General features: G+C 43.9%; 2 protein-coding genes and 1 non-coding gene across 4 annotated transcripts in view; 1 reads left to right on the top strand and 2 right to left on the bottom strand.

Annotated features, from left to right (window-relative positions):
* The window catches only part of Arsg (arylsulfatase G), a 116,609-nt gene that overhangs the window by 3,250 nt on the left and 89,984 nt on the right, over positions 1-23,375 (top strand). The gene's annotated exons all lie outside the window — the stretch shown is intronic.
* Trnav-cac (transfer RNA valine (anticodon CAC)) lies at positions 2,918-2,990 on the bottom strand. Its single transcript has one exon. It is a non-coding gene; the product is annotated as a tRNA-Val (tRNA).
* On the bottom strand, positions 5,376-16,268 carry Slc16a6 (solute carrier family 16 member 6). Its single transcript, XM_076871223.2, has 5 exons — positions 16,030-16,268; positions 13,107-13,250; positions 11,907-12,035; positions 6,301-7,116; positions 5,376-5,626 (listed from the first exon to the last, which is right to left on the bottom strand). The coding sequence occupies exons 1-5, from the start codon at positions 16,259-16,261 to the stop codon at positions 5,376-5,378; spliced, it is 1,572 nt and encodes a 523-aa protein (XP_076727338.1). The 5' UTR covers positions 16,262-16,268.

The following is a 23,375-nucleotide window of genomic DNA, read 5'->3' as shown; positions in this document are numbered from 1 at the left end:
AATAGGCGCTGAAGGAAATTTGAGTTGAGTGTGAGAGTTTTTGCATGAGTAGATAGCAAAGTTGCAAGTTCTCTGTGCCCTTTGAGTCGTTATAAAGACTGGACACCAGGGGGACCCATTCTCCTTCGTCATTTGTAGAGGAGGGCCCACCGGTCGGATGTGCTTGCCGTGGTTTAGGACACATAACTGCATCCAAGACAGATCTGAAGACAGGGACAGCTTCTCTTTTCTCAGTGCAATGTATACTTGTAGGAGTGGCCTTTTAGCGCATAACATGTGTGAATTGTCTTTAAGTTGACTGTGTTCAGTAATGTTCATAACCATTTAAAAGTTTGAAGCCATGACTTCTGAACTCTAGATCCCTTTTACTTAAAAATAAGGATCATGATATCCAGGTAGTGGTGGTCTAAGCCTATAATCCCAGCTACTCATGAGACGGAGGCAGGAGAATCACAAGTTCAAGACCAGCCCGGGCAACTTAGCAAGACCCTATCTCAAAATAAAAAGGGCTGTGAATGAGCTTAGTGTTAGAGTACTTGCAGAGCATGCACCAGGTCCTGGGTTCAAGTCTCAGTACTGGAAAAACACAACCAAAACAAAATGGTGATTTTAAGTTAGAATATTTGTAGCAGAGAATGAATATCTAAATGTAATAAATACCTTCAGGTGACTTGAATCTGGGCCATTGAAAGCTGGATGTAGAATGAATTTTCTGTTTTATCCCTTGGGATTAAGGTAAAGGCAAGGCAAATAAATGCACAAAAACTACATAAGACAGTATTGGAGCATAGAATCGATGACTTTGTTAAGAGATTCAGAAGCATCATTTCAGTTAAAGATGCATTTATCTTAACAGGACATAAAATCATAACTCATTTTTATAACTGGAATAATTTTACTTTTGGGGAGGGAAACCATCTACATTAATACTGAAACATTATGAAGTTAACAGGCTTAAGACAGAATCTCTTTCATCATGGATATAAAAACTGATAGTTATTTCATGAATGAGTTTCAGCTGGCTCATCTTTCCTGTCCTTGGGATCTAAGAATGACTTTGACCACAGTGATCCTTTCCTATCAATCAAGACTGTTATTTTTCACGATTGTGCTATTGGCTTGGAGCAAGGATCAGAAATTATTGTCCACAGGCCAAAACCAGTCCACCTCCTATTTTTAAAATAGCCCTCAAACTAATAATGACTTTAACATTTTTATGTGATTGAAAAAAAAAATCAAAAGAATATATCATGGGGAGAGTTCATGTAAAATTCAGATTTCAGCATAATAAAGTTTTATTGAAACAGAGCCACACTCATTCATTTACATATTGTCTGCGGCTGCCTTTGACCTACAACAGCTGCGTTGAATAGTTGCGACAGAGACCTCATGATCCAGAAAGCCGCCGTGACTGTTCACTGTCTGGACCTTCATAGATAAAGATTGCCAGCCCCTGGCATGGAAAGTCTGTGCTATTTACTCAGGGGTTAGAAAAGCCTTGCCTATAATCCCAGCAACTCAGGAGGCTGGGGCAGAAGGGTCGAAAGTTTGAGGCCAGCCTCACCAACTTAGCAAGATCTTGTCTTAGGATTAAAAAGGACTGGAGGTGTGGCTCAGTGGCAGAGTACCCCTGGGTTCAACCCAAAACAAAAAATAAACATTGTTAGGACCATTCTGTAACTGAGTTTAGCTTTCTATTGCTGTGATAAAATACCTGATATAAATATTTTAAAAAGGAGGAAAGATTTATTTTGGCTCATAGTTCCAGTTTCCTGTCTGTGGTTGCCTAGACTTGTTGCTCTGAGCCTGTGCTGAAGGGGAACAACAAAGCCACTCACCTGCTGGTGGCCAGGAAGGAGAGACACACACAGGGAGGCAGAGAGGGAGGGGTCAGGGTCCCAAGGCCCTCTTGAAGGGCATGGCCCAGTGATCTAACTATCTCCCGATAGGCCCCACGCCTTCACTCTCCTGTAGGGCCACAGGCTGCCAACCAAGGCTTCAGAACTTGGCCTTGGGGGACATTTAATATATAAACTCTTACAATAGTCTTAACTATTTGCCTTCAGTACTTTTTCTTTTTGGCAGTACTAGGGATTGAAGCCAGGGACACTCAACCACTGAGACCTTCTTGAGACTGACTGGCTAAGTTGCTCAGACTGGCCTTGAACTTGGGATCCAGTGCCTTTATTACTTTTGACAGGCTTATTTAATTTGGGAGTCATATCATTTCCTTCATATTTCCAGTGCTGGGAATGGAACGCAGGGCCTGGTACACAATAGGCAAGCACTGTACCACCAATCTCCATTCCAAGTTCCTCATTTTTTATTAAAAATTAAGTTCAGGTACCAGGCTTGGTGGTGCACTCCTGTAATTCCAGGATCTTGGGAGGCTGAAGCAGGAGGATCGAAAGTTTGAGGCCAGCCTCAGCAACTTAGCAAGGCCCTAAGCAACTTAGCAAAACTCTGTCTCAAAATCAAAAGGGATGGGGATGTAGCCCAGCAGTTAGACATTGCTGAGTTCACTCCCCAGAACAACAACAAAAGAAGTGTTCAACCATTCCTTTTATTCACATATCGGTTCTTAGCTCAAAAGAGGACTCTTCACTTGATTATATTGTATCATTTTATTTCCCTCTCCTGTTATGCATTACTGAATACTTGCCTTAAAATTATTTGCAATTTTTATTTTTTTAAGATAGAGAGGGGGAGAGAGAGAGAGAGAGAGAGAGAGAGAGAGAGAGAGAGAGAGAGAGAGAATTTTTTAATATTTATTTTTCAGTTTTCGGGATACAAACATCTTTATTTTTATGTGGTGCTGAGGATCAAACTCAGTGCCCCGCGCATGCCAGGTGAGCGTGTTACTGCTGGAGCCACATCCCCAGCCCCATAAAATAAGTTTTTTTTTTTTCCTTTTTTTTGATGGTGCTGGGGATTGAACCCAGGGCCTTGTGCATGTGAGGCAAGCACTCTACCAACTGAGCTATATCCTCAGCCCTGCAGTTATTTTTAATTTAATTACTTTAAAAATTATTTATAGGAAAGATCCAATAAAAAATAAAATTGTCCTGATTTTTAAATTTTATTTCTGCATTACTAGAGATTGAGCCTAGTCCTCTATCACTGAGCTATATCCTCAGCTCTTTAAAATTTTTCTTGCTAAGTTGCTGAGGCTGGCCTCAAACTTATGATCCTCCTGCCTTAGCCTTACAAGTAGCTGGGGTTACAGATGTGTGCCACTGTGCCTGGCTTGACCTGTGTTTAATAACAGAAAAAGAAAAGCTCAATAGATACTCCTAGGAACCTTTATGTGTCTCCTGTAGAGCTAAAAGACTTTACAGAAAAATTTAAAAAATTATTCATTTGAAATGAATGTCCTTTGAGCTTTTATAACTTTTCATTGTGTTAATGAATATTATATTGAAAAACTTTACTACAGAAGAAAATCAGTCTCTTTAAATAAAAAAAGCCATACATTTATTGCAAATCTAGAAGTACCAGAATGTCACTAATACGGAACAAATCAGCAATCTTTTTATTTTCTTCCAAACATTTAAAATCTTGATAATTGACATACTGAAATTGGCATACGTATTTTTTTTTCTCATGCAGTTAACAGAATGGACACAGAGCAGATCCCTCAAAAATCAGTTATAAATATTAAATTGTGTTGAACATTCATAGTACAAAATATGTTGTAAAGTGCTGAAGTCGTGTAGGTCTACAAACCTGCCCCGGGCTCAGAGTCTTCCCGAGCCGCGGCAGACATGTGCTACATCCACCTTGTTTTAGGTGTGTCTGTTTTGGACAGACGCTTTGTCATTTCCTCCCTTGCCCTCCCCAAAGTTTTACCGATTGTCCTATTTCTATGGCTGATAAAATGCTGTACAAAATGTAGTCGGTGGTGATGAACTATGTCACTTTCATCTCAGTGCACATAAATATTCAAGCTTGTGTGTACCTGGAACCAAACTAGGCTTGTTATATTTTCCCCCTGAGTTGTCATAAATTAACAGTAAGATGAATAAAGATGGAGCAGCAAGCATTGATCACCACCTGGAGGGTGAGGTTCAGTAAAACAGGCGAGGAAACAGACCACCTCTTATCCTCTGGATGAAAACTGCTAAAATGAGAAAGACTATACATGTAGTGTGACTCCAAAACAATAATGGCCACAATCGAGTTCTGGGTCAGACGAGAGTTCTACCTTGTAACTTGTGATGGCAACATAAATGTCTCTGCTACTCCCAAATGAAATACAGAAATGCTTCAACAGTAAAGGTTTGACAAAATCAGAAATGCTTCAACGATTCAGTGAACTATGATTTTGATCAAAGAAGATCCTCAAGTATTCTTAGGTGATCAAAGAAATCATCTTTTAAAAGCTAAGGCGATTTGCTCTCCATTATTTCCCCCCCTTTACATAGCACACGCTACCTTTAATCAAATTGAAGGATCATTGCAATTTGGCCTTGTATGAGAGTAACTTTATAAGACAAGGAGTACTTATTGAGGCATTTAAAGGATTGCGGGAAGGAGGTAAAAATGCCGTTGATGTCTCGGATTCTGTTTTATTTCTTTTGATTAATCATCCTAGAATAACTTAATAATAAATAGTGGCTTAAATTAAAGACATTATAATCACATATTTCTGAATAATTAAAAGCAACAGGGAATACATTTTTGAATGCAATTCCATATCTTCTGTATTGAAATACTTTTGGTGATGACTGGCCATAAAAAGAAGTGGTCGTCTTCACATTTATGACATTCAAGTTATATATTTTAAATTTTCTGCTTATTGATCAGATGTTTGGTCTTAAACTATATTTCATTTCCGTGCAGTATTTGGAAAGCCAGAGGCCATAATTTGTTAATGGACACCTCAGGATTTTTCAGCTTCTTTTTAAAAACAATTTACTTGTCTTTCTGAAAAATCAGAAATCTTTTAAATGATTCAAGATTTTTTTTTTTTCTGGGTGGGGGCGGGGATAGGCAATTTCATTTCAATGACCTGGGCTACAAGTCATTTTAGAAGACAGTGGTTTATCACATGTGAATGCTCTTCCAACCACTCGGCCAATTCATTGTCACTCTTTTAATACTGGATCAGAACCAGGGTTCTTCTATGAGTTTGTATTGCTACTGAATACAGCCAGATTTACACACAGAAGAGAGTTTGGTTATTTTTGTTTTGGCTTAAAAAAATAAGCAAAAAGGAAAATTTAGGGCAAAAAGAAAAAAATGTTGGTAGTGCTGTTTGCATACACATTCCCTTTAAAATGCAGGTCTGAAGAGGGGTGTCAGCTCCCCTACCTCCCTGTGGTCCTTGCAGCACCCCCTTCCCAGCCAACATGGCCGCTGCTGTTACAGTGCTGTTACACTGGCTCTACTTTCACTTGAGTTCTTTGCTCGTTTTTCCCAAGATCCATTTCCAGAAAGTCCTCGGGTATGTCTTGTAACGCCTTCCCCCGTTGGGGCTCAGCCTGCGTTTCTTCTGAGTGCCCTCGTTGGCACAGTCCCCTTTTGCATGGTCTCACCAGGGCCAGGCACACCGCAGCCACAGACATGCCTGCTGCACAGGAGTAGAAGGCCCTGCTGTAGATCTTGCTCTGGTCCACCAGCAGACCTGCAAGAGAGCAGCGGCACTGTGACGCTGTGCAGCTCCACCCAGACGCCCAGACACGCTAGAAACTTCTCAGTGCCTCCCTTCCTCTCCCCCACCCCAGTCATTGACGGGTGCATCGTAGCTGCACGTCATGATGGGATCTGTTGTTAGAATATCTGCTCGTGCACACACTATTCTTTTGTTTTTTTCTAATGCTGGATTGGAGGGGAAAAAATAAATCGAACCCACGGCACACTTAGCACCTGAAAATACAAATTGCTAAGCTGTTCATCATGGGCTCCGTCTGTCCCAGTAGAGAGTGTGAATCGTGGGGACAGGTACGTGCGTGTCTCTTTGAGAAAGTGATAATGTCGGAAAGAGCTGCATTGTTTTTACTGGCGTTCCCTTTCGTACCTTTCAACAGGGCAAGATTTCTAATCACGACAATTTTAAGGACACATCACATCAGATCTAAGATAGGAACTGGACGTGTAACCTCCTGCAGGGGTACTCCGCCCTGATGGCTCAGGTGTGTGCAGAGTGTTGCAATGTGCTCAGTTCCCTGACACCTGGCAGCTCCAACATTCAACAAAAGTGTCCCAGTGGAAGTAGATTTTAAAGTTATGATCTGAACAGGAAGCTCACGACCAACCAGGGGGAGGTAGACCAGGGTGTGTGCCCTGGGTGTAAGTTACCTGCCAGGGGTGGCCCTGCCAGCCCTGCGATGCTCTGGATGAAGACATAGACTCCGGCGGCAGAAGAGATCTTCTCAATCCCCACCACGTCATCTTCGGCGAGCATCGGAATGTGGGTCCCCCCTATAGTTCCAACCATGAACCCAAAAAATATGCTACAGAACATGAGGCCCCAGAATTCAGTAGCAAAGGTGAAGGCGAACAGGGACATGGTCAGCAGGATGACGCAGATGAGCTCGATGTAGATCTTGCGGATGGGCTCCCGGTTGAGGGCAAACCCGGCTCCGATCCGACCAAAAACTTCAGCAATCGCCATTGTCGATAATAAAAACGCCGCACGATCTGGGTCAATGCCCAGGCTGATGCCCAAAGGAATGATGTACAGGGAAGGGGCGAAGAACCCCAGGGTGGCAAAGAGACCGAATAACGCGTAACAGATAAAACTCTTCTCTTTCAAAATCGAGAAGTCTAAGAGCGGGGCTTTCTGGTCCCCTGGCTTGGAGCCAGCCTTCACCAGGGTCTGCTGCAGGTCAGTCCTGGGTTCCAGTTCTGGGTTCGTGTGACTAGGCACATTTTTGGGTGAGGTAGTTAGTTCTACTCCTGAGTCAATGGAGTCTATTGAGGTTCTGGTTTTCTCATTTTCAAGCATATATTGCACTTCTTTCCGGCTTTCGTGGGTGACTGTTTTCGGTGACACTGGCCCTCTGATAATGATGGGTCTCAGCAGTGCCCCGCAGACGACGATGTTCAGCTGCAGGAGGCCCACGAACAGGAGGCTGTGTCTCCAGCCGATGTGCTCCTTGAGAGCCGTGATGGCTTCAGAGGCAGCAGCGAAGAAAGGAGAGAAAACCCGAGGTCAGTGAGGGGCTCCAGACCCAGGAGAGCAGGACACAGACTACGTGTCGGTTTGTTTAATGAATCAATAAGGAGAATGTGCGTCACAGTTCTTACGTATAAAAATGTTCAGCCCAGGCTCCAGATGATCTTTGGAAGGTGCCGTTTTCTAGGGAGATGCGAGAAGTGAAATAAGGACCCTCCCCACCCCCAAAACAGAGCTAATACCTGGCACCCTATCCTATCTGGTCATAATGTAAGGAAATTAGAAATCAATGATAAAATAAAAAATAGAAGCTCTGCTAACACCCAGAGACTAAATAATACTCTACTGAATGACGAACAGAGAGTAGAAATCAGGAATGAAATAAAAAAAAAAATACTTAGGGGTAAATGAGAATAGCGATATAACATCAAAATCTCTAGGACAGTCTAAAAGGCAGTGCTCAGAGGAAAACTCGCTGCGTTCATTTAAACGATAGAAAGTCAACAAACAAATCACATAACATTACATCTCAAAGCCCTAAAAAAAAGAACAAATCAACAGCAAAAGCAGAAGATGGGAAGTAATTAAAATCAGAGCTGAAATCAATGAAATTGAAACCAAGGAAACAATAAAACAAACCCCAACAAAACAAAAAGTTTGTTCTTTGGAAAAAAAGAGAAATCAATAAAATGGATAGTCCCTTAGCCAAGCTAACAAAGAAAAAGAAAACTCAAATTACTAAAATTTGTGATGAAAAGGAAATATCACAGGGGACACTACTGAAATACAGAAAATAATCAGAACCTATTTTGAAAATTTTTAAAAATCTTGACGATACTGACAAACTTCTAGAGACACATGACACAAATGAATGAGGACACAGAAAATTTCAACAGACGAATTTCAATTGATGAAACTGAAGACACCATCAAAAGCCTACCAAGAAAGCAAAGCCCAGGACCAGAGGGATTTTCAGCCGAGTTCTACCAGACCTTCAAAGAACTAACGCCAACCCTGACCCTCAAATTATTCCATGAATGAGAAAAAGAAGGAAACCTTCCAAACTCATTCTGTGAAAGCAGTATCACCCTGAACCAATAAGAAACCAGACAAAGACATCAAGGAAAAGAAAAATTCAGACCAATATCCCTGATGAACATAGATGCAAAATTCTTAATAAAATACAAATTGCATATAAAAACATTAAAAAGAGTGCACCATGATCGAGTGGGGTTCATCCCAGGGATGCAAGGTTGGTTCACATACAGGAAATCAATAAATGTAATTCATCACATCCATAGACTTAAGGAATCACATGATTATTTCAATAGATGCAGAAAAAGCATTTGACAAAATACAACATCCATTCATGTTCAAAACACTAGAAAAACTGGGGATAGTAGGAATACACCTCACCATTGTAAATGCTATATATGCTAAACCCAAGGCCAACATCATTCTACATGGAGAGAAATTGAAAGCATTCCCTCTAAAAACTGGAACAAGACAGGGATGGCCTCTTGCACCACTTCTATTCAACATAGTCCTAGAAACTCTAGCCTGAGCAATTAGAAGAAAGAAATTAGCAGGGTACAAATAGGAAAAGAATTCAGACTATCCCTATTTGCTGACGACATGATTCTATATTTAGAAGACCCAAAAACTCCACCAGAAAACTTCTAGAAATCATAAATGAATTCGGCAAAGTAGCAGGATACAAAAATTAACATCCATAAATCAATTGCATTCCTATATAACAGTGATGAATTAACTGAAAGAGAAGTTAGGAAAACTATCCCATTCACGATGGCCTCAAAGAAAGTAAAATATTTGGGACTAAATCTAACAAAAGAGGTGAAAGACCTCTACAATGAAAACTACAGAACACTGAAGAAGGAAATTGAAGAAGACCTTAGAAGATGGAAAGATCTCCCTTGTTCTTGGATAGGCAGAATTAACATTGTCAAAATGGCCACATTACCAAAAGTATTATACAGATTTAATGCAATTCCTATTAAAATTCCAAAATATGTTCTTCATAGAAATAGAAAAAGCAGTCATGAAATTCACTTGGAAAAATAAGAGGCCCCGAATAGCCAAAGCAATCCTCAGTGAGAAAAGTGAAATAGGAGGCATCATGAGACCAGACCTTAAATTATACTACAGAGCTAGAGTAACTTATGTATAGACATCCATTCAGCACAGTGTTGGCACCAAAACAGACATGAAGACCAATGGAACAGAACAGAAGACACAGAGACAAACCCCCATAGATACAGTTACCCATACTAGGCAAAGCTGCCTTAAGCGCATATTGGAGAAGACAACCTCTTCAACAAATGGTGCTGGGAAAATTGGAAATCCATATGTAATAAAATTAATATAGGCCCACATCTCTCAGTACAAAACTCAACACAACGTAGATCAAGGACCTAGGCATTGGACCACAGACCCTCTGCCTGCTAGAAGAAAAAGTAGGCCTAAATCTCTTGTCGTGTCGGCTCAGGAACCAAATTCTTCCTAAAGTGTAAGAAGTAAAATCAAGAATCAATAAATAGAATTGTATCAAACTAAAAGCTTCTTCACAGCAAAAGAAACAATCAAGGATAGGAAGAGAGAGCCTACAGAATTGGAGAGAATCTTTGCCACCTGCACCTCAGACATAACATTAATCTCCAGGTTATACAAAGAACTCAAGGGGCTGGGGTTGTGGCTCAGTGGTAGAGCACTTGCTAGCATGTGCGGGGCCCTGGGTTTGATCTCAGCACCACATAAAAATAAATAAAGGTATTTTGACCGACCACAATTAAAAAATAATTAAAAAAAAAACTCAAAAAATTTCAACAAAACAGATAACTCAATCAACAAATGGGCAAAGGAAATGAACAGACACTTCAAGAAATATGATGAATGGTCAACAAATATATGACAACGTCACTAGCAGTAGAGAGATGCAAATTGAAACTACACTGAGATTTCATCTCACTTCAGTCAGAATGGCAATTATCAAGAATACAAGTAACAATGTTGACAGGGATGTGAGGAAAAGGTTCACTCATACACTGCCGGTGGGACTGCAAATTGGGGTAACACTCTGGAAAGCAGTATGGAGAGTCCCCAGAAAACTTGGAATGGAGCTACTATTTGACCCAGTGATCCCACTCTATGGCATATACCCAAAGGACTTAAAATCAGTCACATCAATGTTTATAGCAGCTCAATTCACAATAGCTAAGCTATGGGAACAACCTAGGAGTTCTTCAATGGTTGAATGGATAAAGAAAATGTAGTACATATACACAATGGAATATTACTCAGCCATAAAGAAGAATGCAATTATGGCATTTGCCAGTAAATGAATGGAACTGGATAATATCTTGCTAAATGGAATAGCGAATCCCCCCGCCCCCCCAAAAAAACAAAGGCTGAATGTTCCCTCTGATATGTGAATGGTGACTCACACTGGGGGCAGTGGAGTGGAGGTTCACCAGGAGTGGACAGGGGAGAATGGGGGGGGGAGGGGGAGAGAGGGAGGACAGAATGGGAGAAAGGATGGGGGATGGGAATGGGAAAGACAGAAGGAACTGGACATAACTTTCTATGTTTGAATGTGAATCACGACCAGTGGCTCCCCATCATGTACAACCACGAGAACGGGAAGTTACACCCCATGAATGGATGATATGTCAAACACATTCTAGGAGTTGTGGCAGAGACTGTATAATCCACAAAGCCTAAACAATTTATTCTCTGGCCTCTCACCAACAGAATTCACCAATCATGGAGCCGTATCCTTGCACACCCACTCATTCAATCCTTAGGAGTAGTGGATTAAATAAAAAATAAATTGGGTGTGGTGGTGCACGCCTGTAATCCTCAGGAGGCTGAGGCAGGAGGACGGCAAGCTTGAAGCCAGCCTCAGCAACTCAGCGAGGTCCTAAACAACTCAGTGAGACCCTATCTCAAAATCAAAAAATAAAAAGGGCCGGGATGTGGCCTTTATCTCAGACCTATGTTCCTCCCATTAATAGGGAAGGCTTAGACTTGCCATGGAGCATCGAGCTTCAAGCTCTGTCCCCATCTGGCAATAACTGGTCCAATTTCCCTTTCTCTGTGCACCATTTCTTGAGCGCCCACAAAGGGCCAGGGACGGTGCCCAGTACCAGGACACAAGGCTGAGCAGGACAGTCTCCACCCTCAGACACTCACATTCACTGATGGTTTCTCCCCTCAACATTTTATTTGGAAAATTTCTAAACCGACAGCAAAGTGGAAAACCAATACCGCTGTGGCCCCCCATCTCGGTCCCCCCAGTTAACGTGCCTCTCGCTCTCTGGACCCGTGAGAGCACACACGCAGTCAACTCTCAGAACCATCTGGAAGCTCCAGCATCGGGACATGTCACTCCTAAAGGCTCCTGCCTGTGTCTCCTACCCGCCAAGTGCAGTCCGCGGGCAGGATCGTCATGAACTGGGCTCCACAGTTACCTGCCTACCGCTTTAGTTTTCTTGTAATTCACATGTGGACATTGAATCAGGGAAACACAGGGTAGTATTTTTGCTGTGAGATTATCCCATATAAACGGGACTTCACTAGCATGACTTAAATCCACATTTGAAGAGTAACAGAAATAAAATATACAAATCATGAAATCATTTTGGAATGATCTTGCATATTTCAAGAAAAAGCCTTACCGTGGAATGCGAGCTTCCTGTTGACATAGGTTCTCGCTGACCTGATATTCAGAGTGGCCCCCCATCCACAAGACAGCCGCCGTGTCACCTACCTGGCGCAAAAGCAAACACCGCGAAACATTCTCCCGTAGAAGCGACAGCGGTGACTACTGAGCGTCTTTTGTCAAAGTATTGTGACAGAATGGTGACAGTGGGCAGAAAGCTAAAGCAGTAGCCCAGACCTGTGAGGGAGAGAAGGAGCCGTGAGAGCCACGCACTGATGGGCCCTGAAGGGTGTGTCCAGAGACACAGGGCTCCGCAGGGTGTGATGGTGCACGCCTGTAATCCGCCACCTCGGGAGGCCGAGGCAGGAGATCGATCACATGTCGAGGCCAGCCTCAGCAACTGTCTCAAAGTAAAAAGGGCTGGGGATGTAACTCAGTGGTAGAGCGCCGCTGGGTTCAATCCCCAGTACTGGGGGGTGGGGTAGGGGGGTTGGGGAGGGTGGGAAGGAAGAAAAGATTGAGGGTTTCTGTGTGTAGGTTTTTAGAATAAGAAGTGTTCTGCGAGCCCTGTAATTGATCCTAGAGAAAGGTATCGTAGCAAAGAAAAGTGGGTTTCATTAAGAGTCGAGAGAAGCTGGGTGCATTGGGCATCGGCACATTCTGTAATCCCAAGTACTTGGGAGGGTGAGGCAGGAAAGTTGCCAGATTTGAGGTCAGCCTGGGCAAGTCAGTGAGATCCTATCTCAGACAATACAGAGGGCTGGCCATGCAGCTCTGTGGCATGCACAAGGCTCTGAGTGTGATCCCCAGCCCTGGAAAATTAATAAGGTTATTAATAAATTAATAAAGCTGCTCACAGTTGTTTGGGGAAGTTAGGAGCAATAAAAACTAGGATTTATATTGGGAAATAAATATGTCTTTTGGCAGGGGTAAACATGAAACCACGGAAGTATGCAGATTTAACTAGCCACCTCAGATCAGTCAGGAGCAAGGTCTGCACTCCTTCTGGAAGTCTTGGGTTGTGAAATGACGTCTTGGTTGCATACTAGAGCGAAAGAGCAGCTGACCTTCATCACTGGTAAATATTAAAAGAAGAAGAAACAAAACCTCTGGGGCACTTGGAAATAAGCTTCCCCGCCCCCTGCAGTCTATGGGGGGGGGGCGGGAAACTTCAAAACCCCTGATCCCAACTGTTATTACCATTAAAGAAAAGAGGGAGAAAAAGAGGATTTGGGCTCCGTGTCTTCCCGCCCTTCCTTGTCCTTCAGACTAGGTGTCTGAGGAACATCTGAGCCCGGGGCCACTCACCCGAGATGAGCCCGATGGTGATGTACATGTGGTAGACCTTCTGGGAGAAGGAGGCGGCCACCATCCCGGTGCTGACCAGCAGCCCTCCCACCATCACCACCAGCCGGTGTCCAAAGCGGTTGCTCAGGATGGTGGACAGGGGAGCTGCAGGGAAGGGACAACAACATCAGAATGACCCCAAATGACCCCTTTATTCCTGGAGGCTGGAGCGTCGGCCCCAGGAAGATTCCTCCCCCGCACCCCCCCGTTTTGAACGGGGATCGAGGATGTCAGATACACACTACATTTCATGTGGTGGCGACTGAGGTCAGTTCGAAAATTATTATTTAGAATTTGTTCAAATGAAACAAAATTCTCTGGGCTCTTTAAAGAGAAATCCAAGGTACAGCCGGGCGTGGGCGGGCACACCTGTGATCCCAGTTACTCAGGAGGCTGAGGCAGGAGGATTGCACGTTGAGGGACAGCCCGGGCAACTAAGACATTGTCTCAATAAACAAACAAACAAATAAACAAATAAATAATAAGTAAATAGGGTTGGGGATATAGCTCAGTGGTAGAGCACCCCAGGATTCAACCCCCAGTGCCAAAAAAAGTAAACAACCGAGAGATTGGGGGGGGTGTAGGCCTGGGGCAGAGAGCTTGCCTTGCATGCATGGGGCCCTGTGTTTGATCCTCAGCACAGAATAACAGGATAAAATTTATATCTCTATCTTTTTAGATTATATCTCTATTTTTAGATATTTAAAATTTATATTTTTAGATCTCGGCCTACCATGAGCATCTCCAAAATTAAATATGCATTTATGTTATTCTATTATGAAAACTGTGGCTTCCCCTTGCTGGTTAAGGTGACACATGCAAAACTTTGTAACCAAGGCAGGAGGAACACAAGTTTGAGGCCAAGGGGGTCCCAAAATAAAGTAAGTAAAAGGGGCTGGGCTTGTAGCTCTGCTATAACAAAACAAGACAAACAAACAGCAGACACCTGCTTTTCCTATGATTGCTTGGATCATTCCCCCCTCTACTCAGTGCACACCTGGAAAGGGCCAGCAATGGGGCAGGTGACTCAAGGGTGGCTGATGGACCCGTGTGCTCAGGTCTATAGGCTTTCTCCCCTGGGACCCTTCAGTTTAGCAGATGAGTTTCCTGGTTACATGCGACTTAATATTGCGTTGAGTACAGTGAGATAGGTGAACTTTCGAGAGCCTGGTCAAAGAGGAACGTGCTGAACAGAAGGGTGGGTAAAAGGGACTCGGTTTTTGTTGGGCTTAGTCCTGTGTATCTATCGTTAGGTGTTAACATGCAAATTACTGTCGAACAGAGCTAATGATGAAATCCCTGCCATCATTTTGAGCCGGTATGTTGTCTCAAAGTCTTAACAGCTGGAATGTTATTTAGAATGACTTTCTGATATTGTCGTATTAACTGGAGTTGACTGCATTGTTAGCTTTGCCTATTGAAGAGCTCAGATTTAAGCATTTATGTTTTCATTTTCTTGAGATTATCAAAATGTAAAATTTTGGTTCTCATTTATTTAAATTATCTTCCTCAGTAAGTGAGCATTCCACAGTTTGGAAAGGAAGTCTTAATAATTAAAATGAGCTGGGGACGTAGCTTAGTTGGTAGAGTGCTTGTCTTGCATGCACAAGGCCCTGGACTCAATCCCTGGTCATTGCAATGATAATATTATAGGATCTAGTTAATCAAACTTATAAATAAGAGACGGTATGAAGATCAGCAAGAGAGATTCCTGCTCTCTCCAGATGGTAAAAACCCACAAGGCAGCCTTTTAAGACACCATATGGGTAAAACCGAACGACAGTTAAAAGGCTTAACTTCAGTGATCATAATGGTTGAATGAAAGGGCATCAGGGTGAAGTCGTGCGTAAGGCTGGCCTGGCTGGCTCTCCGACAGGAGCCCTATCCTGCGGCTCTGTGCTCTCAGGAAAGCCTCAGCATTGCCTCTGATGGACAGATGAGTGCAGCAGCCTTAGCATGTAAGTTCAAGGAGGCCACGCAGGACCTGGTGAAAAGCAGTCTGTTAACGATGATCCTAAAACCCCACTTATTCTATGCTGTTGGATCTGGGACTGCTACACAAGGATGACTCAGTAAGGCCCTTTAGGGAATCAGGCATTTGGAATTCAGTGTTCTTTAGGACACTGTAACCTTACAGTGGTTCCTCGGTAGCCATAGGGGATGGTTTTAGGACCCGTCCCCACCCCCAGGACACCCAAATCCAGGGATACTCCAGTCCCTTACAGAAAATGGCATGATATTTACCTAGGCAAATATTCTCCTTACTTGAAATCACCTCTAGATTACTTATGTTACCTGATACAATGTAGGTAACACACAGATAGTTGTTCTACTGTATCTGTTAGGGAATAGAAGTCAGGGCAGGCTTACAGCAGGCACCACCATGGTAGGCCTAAGGCCGTGGTGCTGCAGGTTGCAAAACACCATTTTCAAACTGCAATTGGTCGAATCTGTGGGAGAGGAACCCCTGCATAGGGAGGGCCCACTGTATACCTTTTTACCCCTCCCCCACCTCTCTTCTGCGCGTAGCCACATGTATATGTTTCCGGCCTGTTTTCAAAGCAGGTTTTCTATGAGACCAGGGCTTTGAATGTCAGGCATTTGGGATGCCTCTTCTTTAGACCGCGACTGTGCATATCTTCATAGAACTGGTTTCCCTGCTACCCTCAAGGGCACTCCTGAGTCCTTACGCTATAAGGAAGGCTTTCTTCAAATGCCTCTCGTTTCTTGCCAGTCCCCAACCCTCTGAAAACTATTACTTAATTGAAACCAGAAAGGGCCCAGGGGATCTCAGGACATCACAAACACCTGCTCCCGTCACATCGTCAGGCAGATCGAAAGGGGCGGGTGCTTACATCGTGGCTGGGCCGAAAGACATACTAACCTGTAAAGGTTAAGACGAAGACGCATATTGACACTATCCATGAGATCGTGCTGTTGGATTCATCAAAACTGTCCATTAAGTCATTAAAGAAGACGCCGAAGGTCTTGATGATGCCATAGGAAAAGACTTCCACGAAGAAAAAAGAAACAGCTACCGCCCAGCCCCATCCTCCGTCAGGCACTTGAGTGTACACACTGGCTCTGGAACAAAGCTTTGATTTCATCTGGGTCATTCTTAACCTGAAATAAAAAGTTTTTGTTTTTTTTTTTTAATTTAGATCAGCAATAGCAGGAGGGCTGATCTTGAGCAAATGATAAGAGACACCACACTTCTTAGGTTGTTGGATATTTAAATTATGCAGTTTGTATCATCTTTAGACAATTTAATATCTGTTTGTCTGCCCATCTACCTTTGAACTACATTCCCAGGTGTTTTTTTTTTTTTTTTTTTTGAGACAGGGTCTTCCTAATTTGCTGAGGCTGGACTCCAAATTGGGATCCTCCTGCCTCCTGAGTTGCTGGGATGACGGGTGTGCACCACTGTGCCTAGTAAAGCAGAACACTGAGGGGCACGGAATGGCCCCAATACTGATGCTAACCTTAAAGACAAGTGAGTCAAAGACAGGCTGAACTGGCCCTAAGGAATGCTGATTAGAAATTAAGCCTAGAAGCCAGGCATAGTGGTGCACATCTATAATTTTCCCACTTGAGGTGGCTGAGGCAGGAGGATTGCAAATTTGAGGCCGGCCTGGGCAACTTGGTGAGACTGTCTCAAAATAAAAGGGCTGAGGATGCTGCCTCAATAAAAAGGCTAAGGATTGAAATTTGAAATAAAAAGGCTGAGGATTGAACCTAAAGCACCCTGGGTTCAATCCCTAGTACTGCAAAATCAAAAAACTAAGAAGTGAACCTTCCACAGGGAAGCTGCAGGGGCAACACTGACAGTTCGCTGGCACCTTCCACAGGACAATGGCTAGAGACACCGTGTGGTATGTGTCCTGCTGGATGCCAAAGGCCATTGGGATCATCCAAGTCTTCTTGCTCCCATTTTGCACTCACTAAGCAACATCTGGATTCTGATTTGGGCTCCCATGTAGCTGTACCTATGTGGTCAGAACCTACCTATGGGCCAAACTGTGGAAATCCTGTCTTCTGACAGTTTGTTCCACGTTCTTTCCTTAAAGGTGATCTCCACTTGGTGTATTAGCTACTCAGTTTCAGAGCACATGACAAGTCCTCGAGAATTTAGTGACTAATTAACCTGTCTGGGCAATGCCCTGTCTGGGCACCAGCTACCCCTGACTTCCCTATGCCTTTCCATTCAAACTGCAACAAATGCTGGTCGAGCAGACCTGAGCCATAATACCACAAAGAAAGAGGTGACACTGTTCAGTGTGGGAGGAGGTGGATTTAACCTGAGTCTTCTTGAGTGGACTCTAGCACGTGAATTCTGCAAAGTCTTTGAACTTACGTTTACTTTCAGGCAATGATATATTTTATACGTTATATATTTTATATATGTATATCTTTTAGCTCAACTAAAAATTGATGATATTTATAATAATAAAGAACCCAGGGCCGTGAGAGTTCTTAATGGCCATCAACCTCAAGTTTGAGAATTCTTTACAATTAATTATAGAGCTATGAACAGGTGAATTTTTAGGGTGCAAGCATTGCTAAGGGAAAGGTCTTCCCGATAATGCAGGCAACTGAAAAATAACAGGATATGAGCTCGGCTGTGCAGTAGGCTTGCGACTTCTGGTCATAAGATCTAATAATCTTGACTTCACAAATCTGAAACAGCAAGCTGGGGCGCAGGGGCGCACACCTGTCATCCCAGCTACCCAGGAGTCTGAGTCAGGAGGACTTCAAGTTCGAAGTCAGCCTCAGCGAGTTTGCAAGATCCTATTTCAAAATAAAATATTAAAAAATGGGGGTCTGGGGACGTGGCTCGGGGTAGAGCACCCCTGGGTTCAGTCGCCAGGGCTGCAGAAATCAGTCATCTGCACCAAAAACCCGACCGAGCTTCACGTCTCCATTCGCTTAGCAGCCTGGTCCTTGCCAAGGACCCAGTGCCCACTCTGTGCACTCTGTAATGTTAAAATACTTGGACACGTGAAATAGGGCGTAAGATGCTTCAAGAAGCCTGTGCTCTCTGCAGCAAAGGCCCGCGTGGGCACGCTGTGTCATGCCTGAGGGCAAATGGAAAGGTGGCCGGGAGGTGAGAGTGCTCCAGATGCAGGCTGACAGCTAGCGTCACTGCTCCCTCTCCCACACAGGAAGCAACTGACCTAAGCAAAGGGCTTTCACAACAGCCCGCCCTGGCTAGCCTTTCCCCAGGAGGCTGCTGGGGCAGAGGAGTGACAGCAGCTCTGGGGAGGGCGTGCTGGGGAAGGAGAGGGCGGTGGGGGGCCTGCTGCAGTCAAGGCCTTGGCCTTGGTCCCATGCACAGGGCCGCAGGTTTGAACTTTCCCCTGTGAAGCCCACGGCTCCTTTAATAGCCTCTAAACTGGCTCCCCGCCTCTGTCTGGTGCCACGGACCTTTGGAAATACTGCATCATCGGGCCATTTTTTTCTTTCCTGCTGTTTTTCCAATGGCTTTCCTTTTGCTGGAGGATGAGACCGTCTATTAGGTGGACGGTCAATATCCCTCATCACTGGATCCCAACCTGTCTTGGGAGCTGAGTTTCTTCTGGCTCCAAGACTCGACTCACCTGCCAGGGTTAAAACGGGCTCCTCGTGGCCCTGGGCTCTGCAGCCACCCAGCCTGTGGCCATCCAGCCTCCTCTCCCCCTAAGGCTTCTCTGACCAGCCACCTCCAGGGGCGCTCTTCTTCATGGGACAGGTGTCTTGGAGGGATGGGGCTATCACTTACTTTTACGTACTGATCTTACTTCCTCAATTAAATTGTAAGCTCACACAATCCAGTGCTCCGCTCTCTGCTACCCTGCTCCCGACCTACGCAGCTTTGATTTTAACAACGAAGTACCTATTATTAGGTGCCAAAGTCTTTTGCTTTCACTGTGAGAACGCTACAGTGAAAAGACGGACAGATGGTTTCTGCCTCCATGGACTAAAATATTTATTGATGATGACACAAAACCTTGAGAATGAAATGCTCTCTAGTTAAAAACCATTCAGCCACATCTTTCTAGAGTTCAGCACGTTTCCTTGTCAGGACCATGTGGCTACAAAATCCAAGGTCATGTTGGCATGATTGGGTTCCAGATTCTAATCTTTTTTTTTCTTTTGGTACTAGGGATTGAACCCAGGAATACTCCATTACTGAGCCACATCTCCAGCCCTTTTAATTCTGAGACAGGGCCTTGCTAAGTTGCTGAGGCTAACCTTGAACCTGCAATCCTCCTGCCTCAGCCTTCCAAGTTGCTGGAATTACAGTTGTGGGCCACTGCACCCCGTGTCTTACAGTTTTAATGGAGAGCTCAGGATCAATTTGAACAAAAACACTGGGAACTGGGCATACTGGTGAACACCTATGATCCCAGCAACTTGGGAGGCTGAGGCAGGGAGGATCATAAGTTCAAGGCCAGCCTCAGCAACTTAGTGAGGCCCTAAGCAACATAGCAAGACCCTGTCTCAAAATAAAAAATGAAAAGGACTGGAGATATGGCTTAGTGGTTAAGCACCCCTGGGTTCAATCCCCAGTACTCCACCACATGTGCAAAAATTACAGCATGTTGAAGCTAAAGGGAGTTTGGAGCTCATCTTTGTACTGTCCAACTCATTTTGAAAATTCAGAGAACCAAGCCCTGGAGAAGTGAAAGGACTTGATCAAAATGGTTCAGAATCAAATCTCCTGACCTCCCCAGGGATTCTGCTATCTTACAAAGCAGCATTTTTGAGCTTTAAAAGTTGAAGCTGGGGCTGGGGCTCAGCGGTAGTGCTCTTGCCCGGTATGTGTGAGGCACTGGGTTCGGTTCTCAGCTCCGCATATAAATAAATAAAATAAGGTTCTATCAACAACTAGAAAAAAAAAAAAAAAAAACAGTTGAAACTTTTGCATTTAGCACTAAGTTCTAGTAACCAACTGATTTCTCAGGCCAAACCTGGTGCATGGCCCAAGCACAAACTGAGCTAAGAGGGAAGAGCAAATGCTAGATGGTTATTGCAAACATCAGTGGGCACTGGTTATATCTGATCTATGATAGCTGCTTAGCAGACACTGAACTTTTGACTTCTGTTTACCTTCAGGATTCAGTTCCTTTATTTATTTTTTTTAAACTCTTGCCTTATGTTTGTGCTACTCTTTTGTGGCTAGATTCTAATATAATCTTCAAGCTGCGTGTGGTGGTGCACACCTCTGATCCCAGCGACACAGTAGGCTGAGGTGGGAGGATTGCAAGTTCAAGGCCAGCCACAGTGATTTAGCTGGACCCTGTCTCTAAAACCAAAAAAAATAACAGGGACTGGGGATGCGGCTCAGCGATAAAAGCATCCCTGGGCTCAGTTCCCACTACTCGACCAAACCAAACTCCACAACCAAATATAAGTTTCACCTACATTCTTGGGTTCTTGGAGGACACACATTTCCTTTCTTATTACTGGGATCATCCTAAAGATAAGAAGGCACCCTGAACCTACTCCTACTCCAAAAGTTTATGGCTTTACCATCTGAAACATCCTATGTCCTATTATGTCTAGCTTTAAGGGTAAGACCACAGCATCGCCTCATAACAGAATAACCTGGTTTTGAAAACTTACTAGGTGATAATGCCTGCATTTTGCACACAACAGGCACCTGCAAGGTAATAAGCTTGCTCTTTCTAATTCCAGTGCCCCATACATCATTTGGTATATAATAGGTGCTCACTAAACATTTACTGAACAAAATGCAATGCCTTCTTATAAAACTGAGTCACGTATGAAAAAGTGCCCGATTATAGAATAAACTCGTAGACTCTTCTCCTTTTTTTTCTCCCGTTCATTTCAGCTAAAGGCTTACTGGCTTTACAAGTTGTCTCTGCCTCTGCCAACGAAGAACTGAGGCCTAAAATTTGAGCTTAGTTACTTGGAAGCCTCTGTGAATTCTAAAATATGAAAGTTACCTGTCTGGTTTTGTGGTTTACCCCATGGGAAGGAATACTAGCAAGGCAAGCTGAGTGGACCACTTCTTGATTTTCAGTGTCCCCAAAAGGTAAAGGAAGAAACTGAACGAGATCTTGATCTCAGATCTCTTCCGGTCCTAAGAAAAGGCAGTTCTGATAGCCTCTGACCCCAGCTTACCCTCCATCCTTCCCAAGTCCTTTGAAGGCAAGGCCCAGGGGTTTATCTTTTTTCAAGCCTTCAGGCAGTAGTTGAATATCTGTTAATCTTTAATTGGCTGAAATCACTTCATCCCTAAATTTCATCATCTGTAAAATCAGACTAGGCAAGTCAATGGCAATTTTCTTGCAGTAAATTCTACAATTCTAAGTGGGGGTTCCCAGAAGTTAACTTTCCTGCACCCCAATGTTCTTCTGAAGGAATCAGAATAATGAAATGTACTCAGCAGTTTGGATTATTTCCTGGTAGTTGGCTATCTACCTATCTCCTTGAAGAAAAGAGCTGGGGTGGTGGCACTCTCCCATAATCCCAGCACCTCTGAAGGCTGAGACAGGAGGATTGTAAATTCTGGGTCAGCCTCGGTAACTTAACAAGACTTTGTCTCAAAAAGAGAAAGAAAAAGAAAGAAAAGTAGGGGGAAAAAGGTGTCCCCTTAAGTCAATGGGTATTGAGGCTGGGTGTGGTGGGGCATTCCGTAATCTCAGCTGCTCAGGAGTCTGAGGCAGGAGGATTGCAAGTTCAAAGCCAGCCTCAGCAGCTTAGAGAGGCCCTAAGCAACTTAGGGAGATCCTGTCTCAAATGTTTTAAAAATAATAATAAAAAATGGGCTGGGAATAGGGCTGTGGTTCAGTGCCCTTGGGTTCAATCTCTAATACCAATAAATAAAAAGGTTGGGCATGGGACACATACCAGTGATCCCAGGGACATGAGAGGCTGAGGGAGGAGGATAGAAGAAAAGTTTAAAGCCAGCCTCATCAACTTAGTTCGGCCCTAATCAACTTAGCGAGATCCTATCTCAAAATAAAAAATAAAAAAGGACTGAGGTTGTGATTCAGTGGTTAAGCCCTCCCTGGGTTCAATCCCAGGTGCCAAAATAAGTAAGTAAGTAAATAAATAAAAATTCAAGAATGAAAATATAAATAAATAAATGGGTATTCTGTTAAGGCTTGGAAATCTGATCTACTTGGGATCTTCGCTGTGATTTAATTTGCTGAGAAAAGATTTGACCTAAGGGCATCATATTGGATTATAGACCTTCTGAGTGCTAGTTGAGGGTCAGTTCAGAGAAGAGTTCAAAATGCAGGCTTTTTAGATGGAAGCAGGACGGCTGCCGTGCATGTAGGCGGAGCTTCAGCAAATGCACTGGGACCCTCCAGTGTTTTTAAAGACCAACCTGGAGAAGAGCTTTTGACCAACCTCTCAGGCCCTAGTTGTCCAAACCAATCTGTATCTGGATGAAGTTGGTTTGAATTCTCTATCTGAAAAAAGCCCCAGACCTAACCTGGACGGCTGCCTCAGCAGCGTTGAATCATTGGATACAACCAATTCGCCCATTTTGCAAGACCATGATGTTGAAACCGGAGCCCCTAATTTAAGTGTCCTCCTCAGGAGTTCCACTGAGGAAAGTCTTGTTTTGGAAACCACAGAAGGAAAACTCAGGGTTACCGTACTCATTAAGATAGGAGTTTTTCCACTTGGCTGCATTGTTTATTTACATACTGTCAGTTTCTATCTTGGACAGCCTTCCCTTAATTACACGAAGAGGTGTTTCTACTGTATTCATCTGCAGGATGCATTGGTGACCCCCAAATGCCACATAATAGTGCTTGGGCCATGGGGAGACACATCACAGATCTCAGCATAAAAACTGGCTCCCCCCACCCCACAAGACACCCATCTCACTATGATTTGCAAAAACAGTTAAGTTCTGGGGAGAATCTATCCCAGATAGGAACCACCCGTGCTTCCAGGTTGACTGAGCTGCAAATGCTCTCTTCCCCCAGCTGGATCCCGGGAGCATATTCCGAAAACTGGCCCCAAACCGTGTTTGGTGACTTTTTACCCGCTACCTAACAAACTTCTTCACCTGTCTGCTGGGGGTGAAGGGAATGAAAACAACCCAGAAAGAAATAACCCATTTCCTCTGCAAAACCATCCTCTCTGGCTCCAGCACTGCTCAGCTACACCAGCGCTTTCCTGCGGTTGGCAGCCCAAGAGAACCTTGGAAGTTGCGCGGGACCGGCCGTCAGCCGCTGACAGTTCAGAACGTCCAGGTGTGGGACC

The sequence above is a fragment of the Callospermophilus lateralis genome, chromosome 11 (assembly GCF_048772815.1).
Source record: "Callospermophilus lateralis isolate mCalLat2 chromosome 11, mCalLat2.hap1, whole genome shotgun sequence".
NCBI lineage: Eukaryota > Metazoa > Chordata > Mammalia > Rodentia > Sciuridae > Callospermophilus > Callospermophilus lateralis.
Note: the sequence above shows the minus strand (reverse complement) of the source record. Positions and strands in the feature narration are given on the sequence as shown.

Bases quoted from the DNA above. Each gene is read 5' to 3' on its own strand.
- Slc16a6 (XM_076871223.2), bottom strand. From the start codon at position 16,261: ATGACCCAGATGAAATCAAAGCTTTGTTCCAGAGCCAGTGTGTACACT. The intron at 12,036-13,106 runs GTGAGTGGCCCC...TCTCCCTCACAG, and splicing joins CACCATCGGGCTCATCTCGG to GTCTGGGCTACTGCTTTAGC. The intron at 5,627-6,300 runs GTAACTTACACC...GCTCTCTTGCAG, and splicing joins GGCAGGGCCACCCCTGGCAG to GTCTGCTGGTGGACCAGAGC.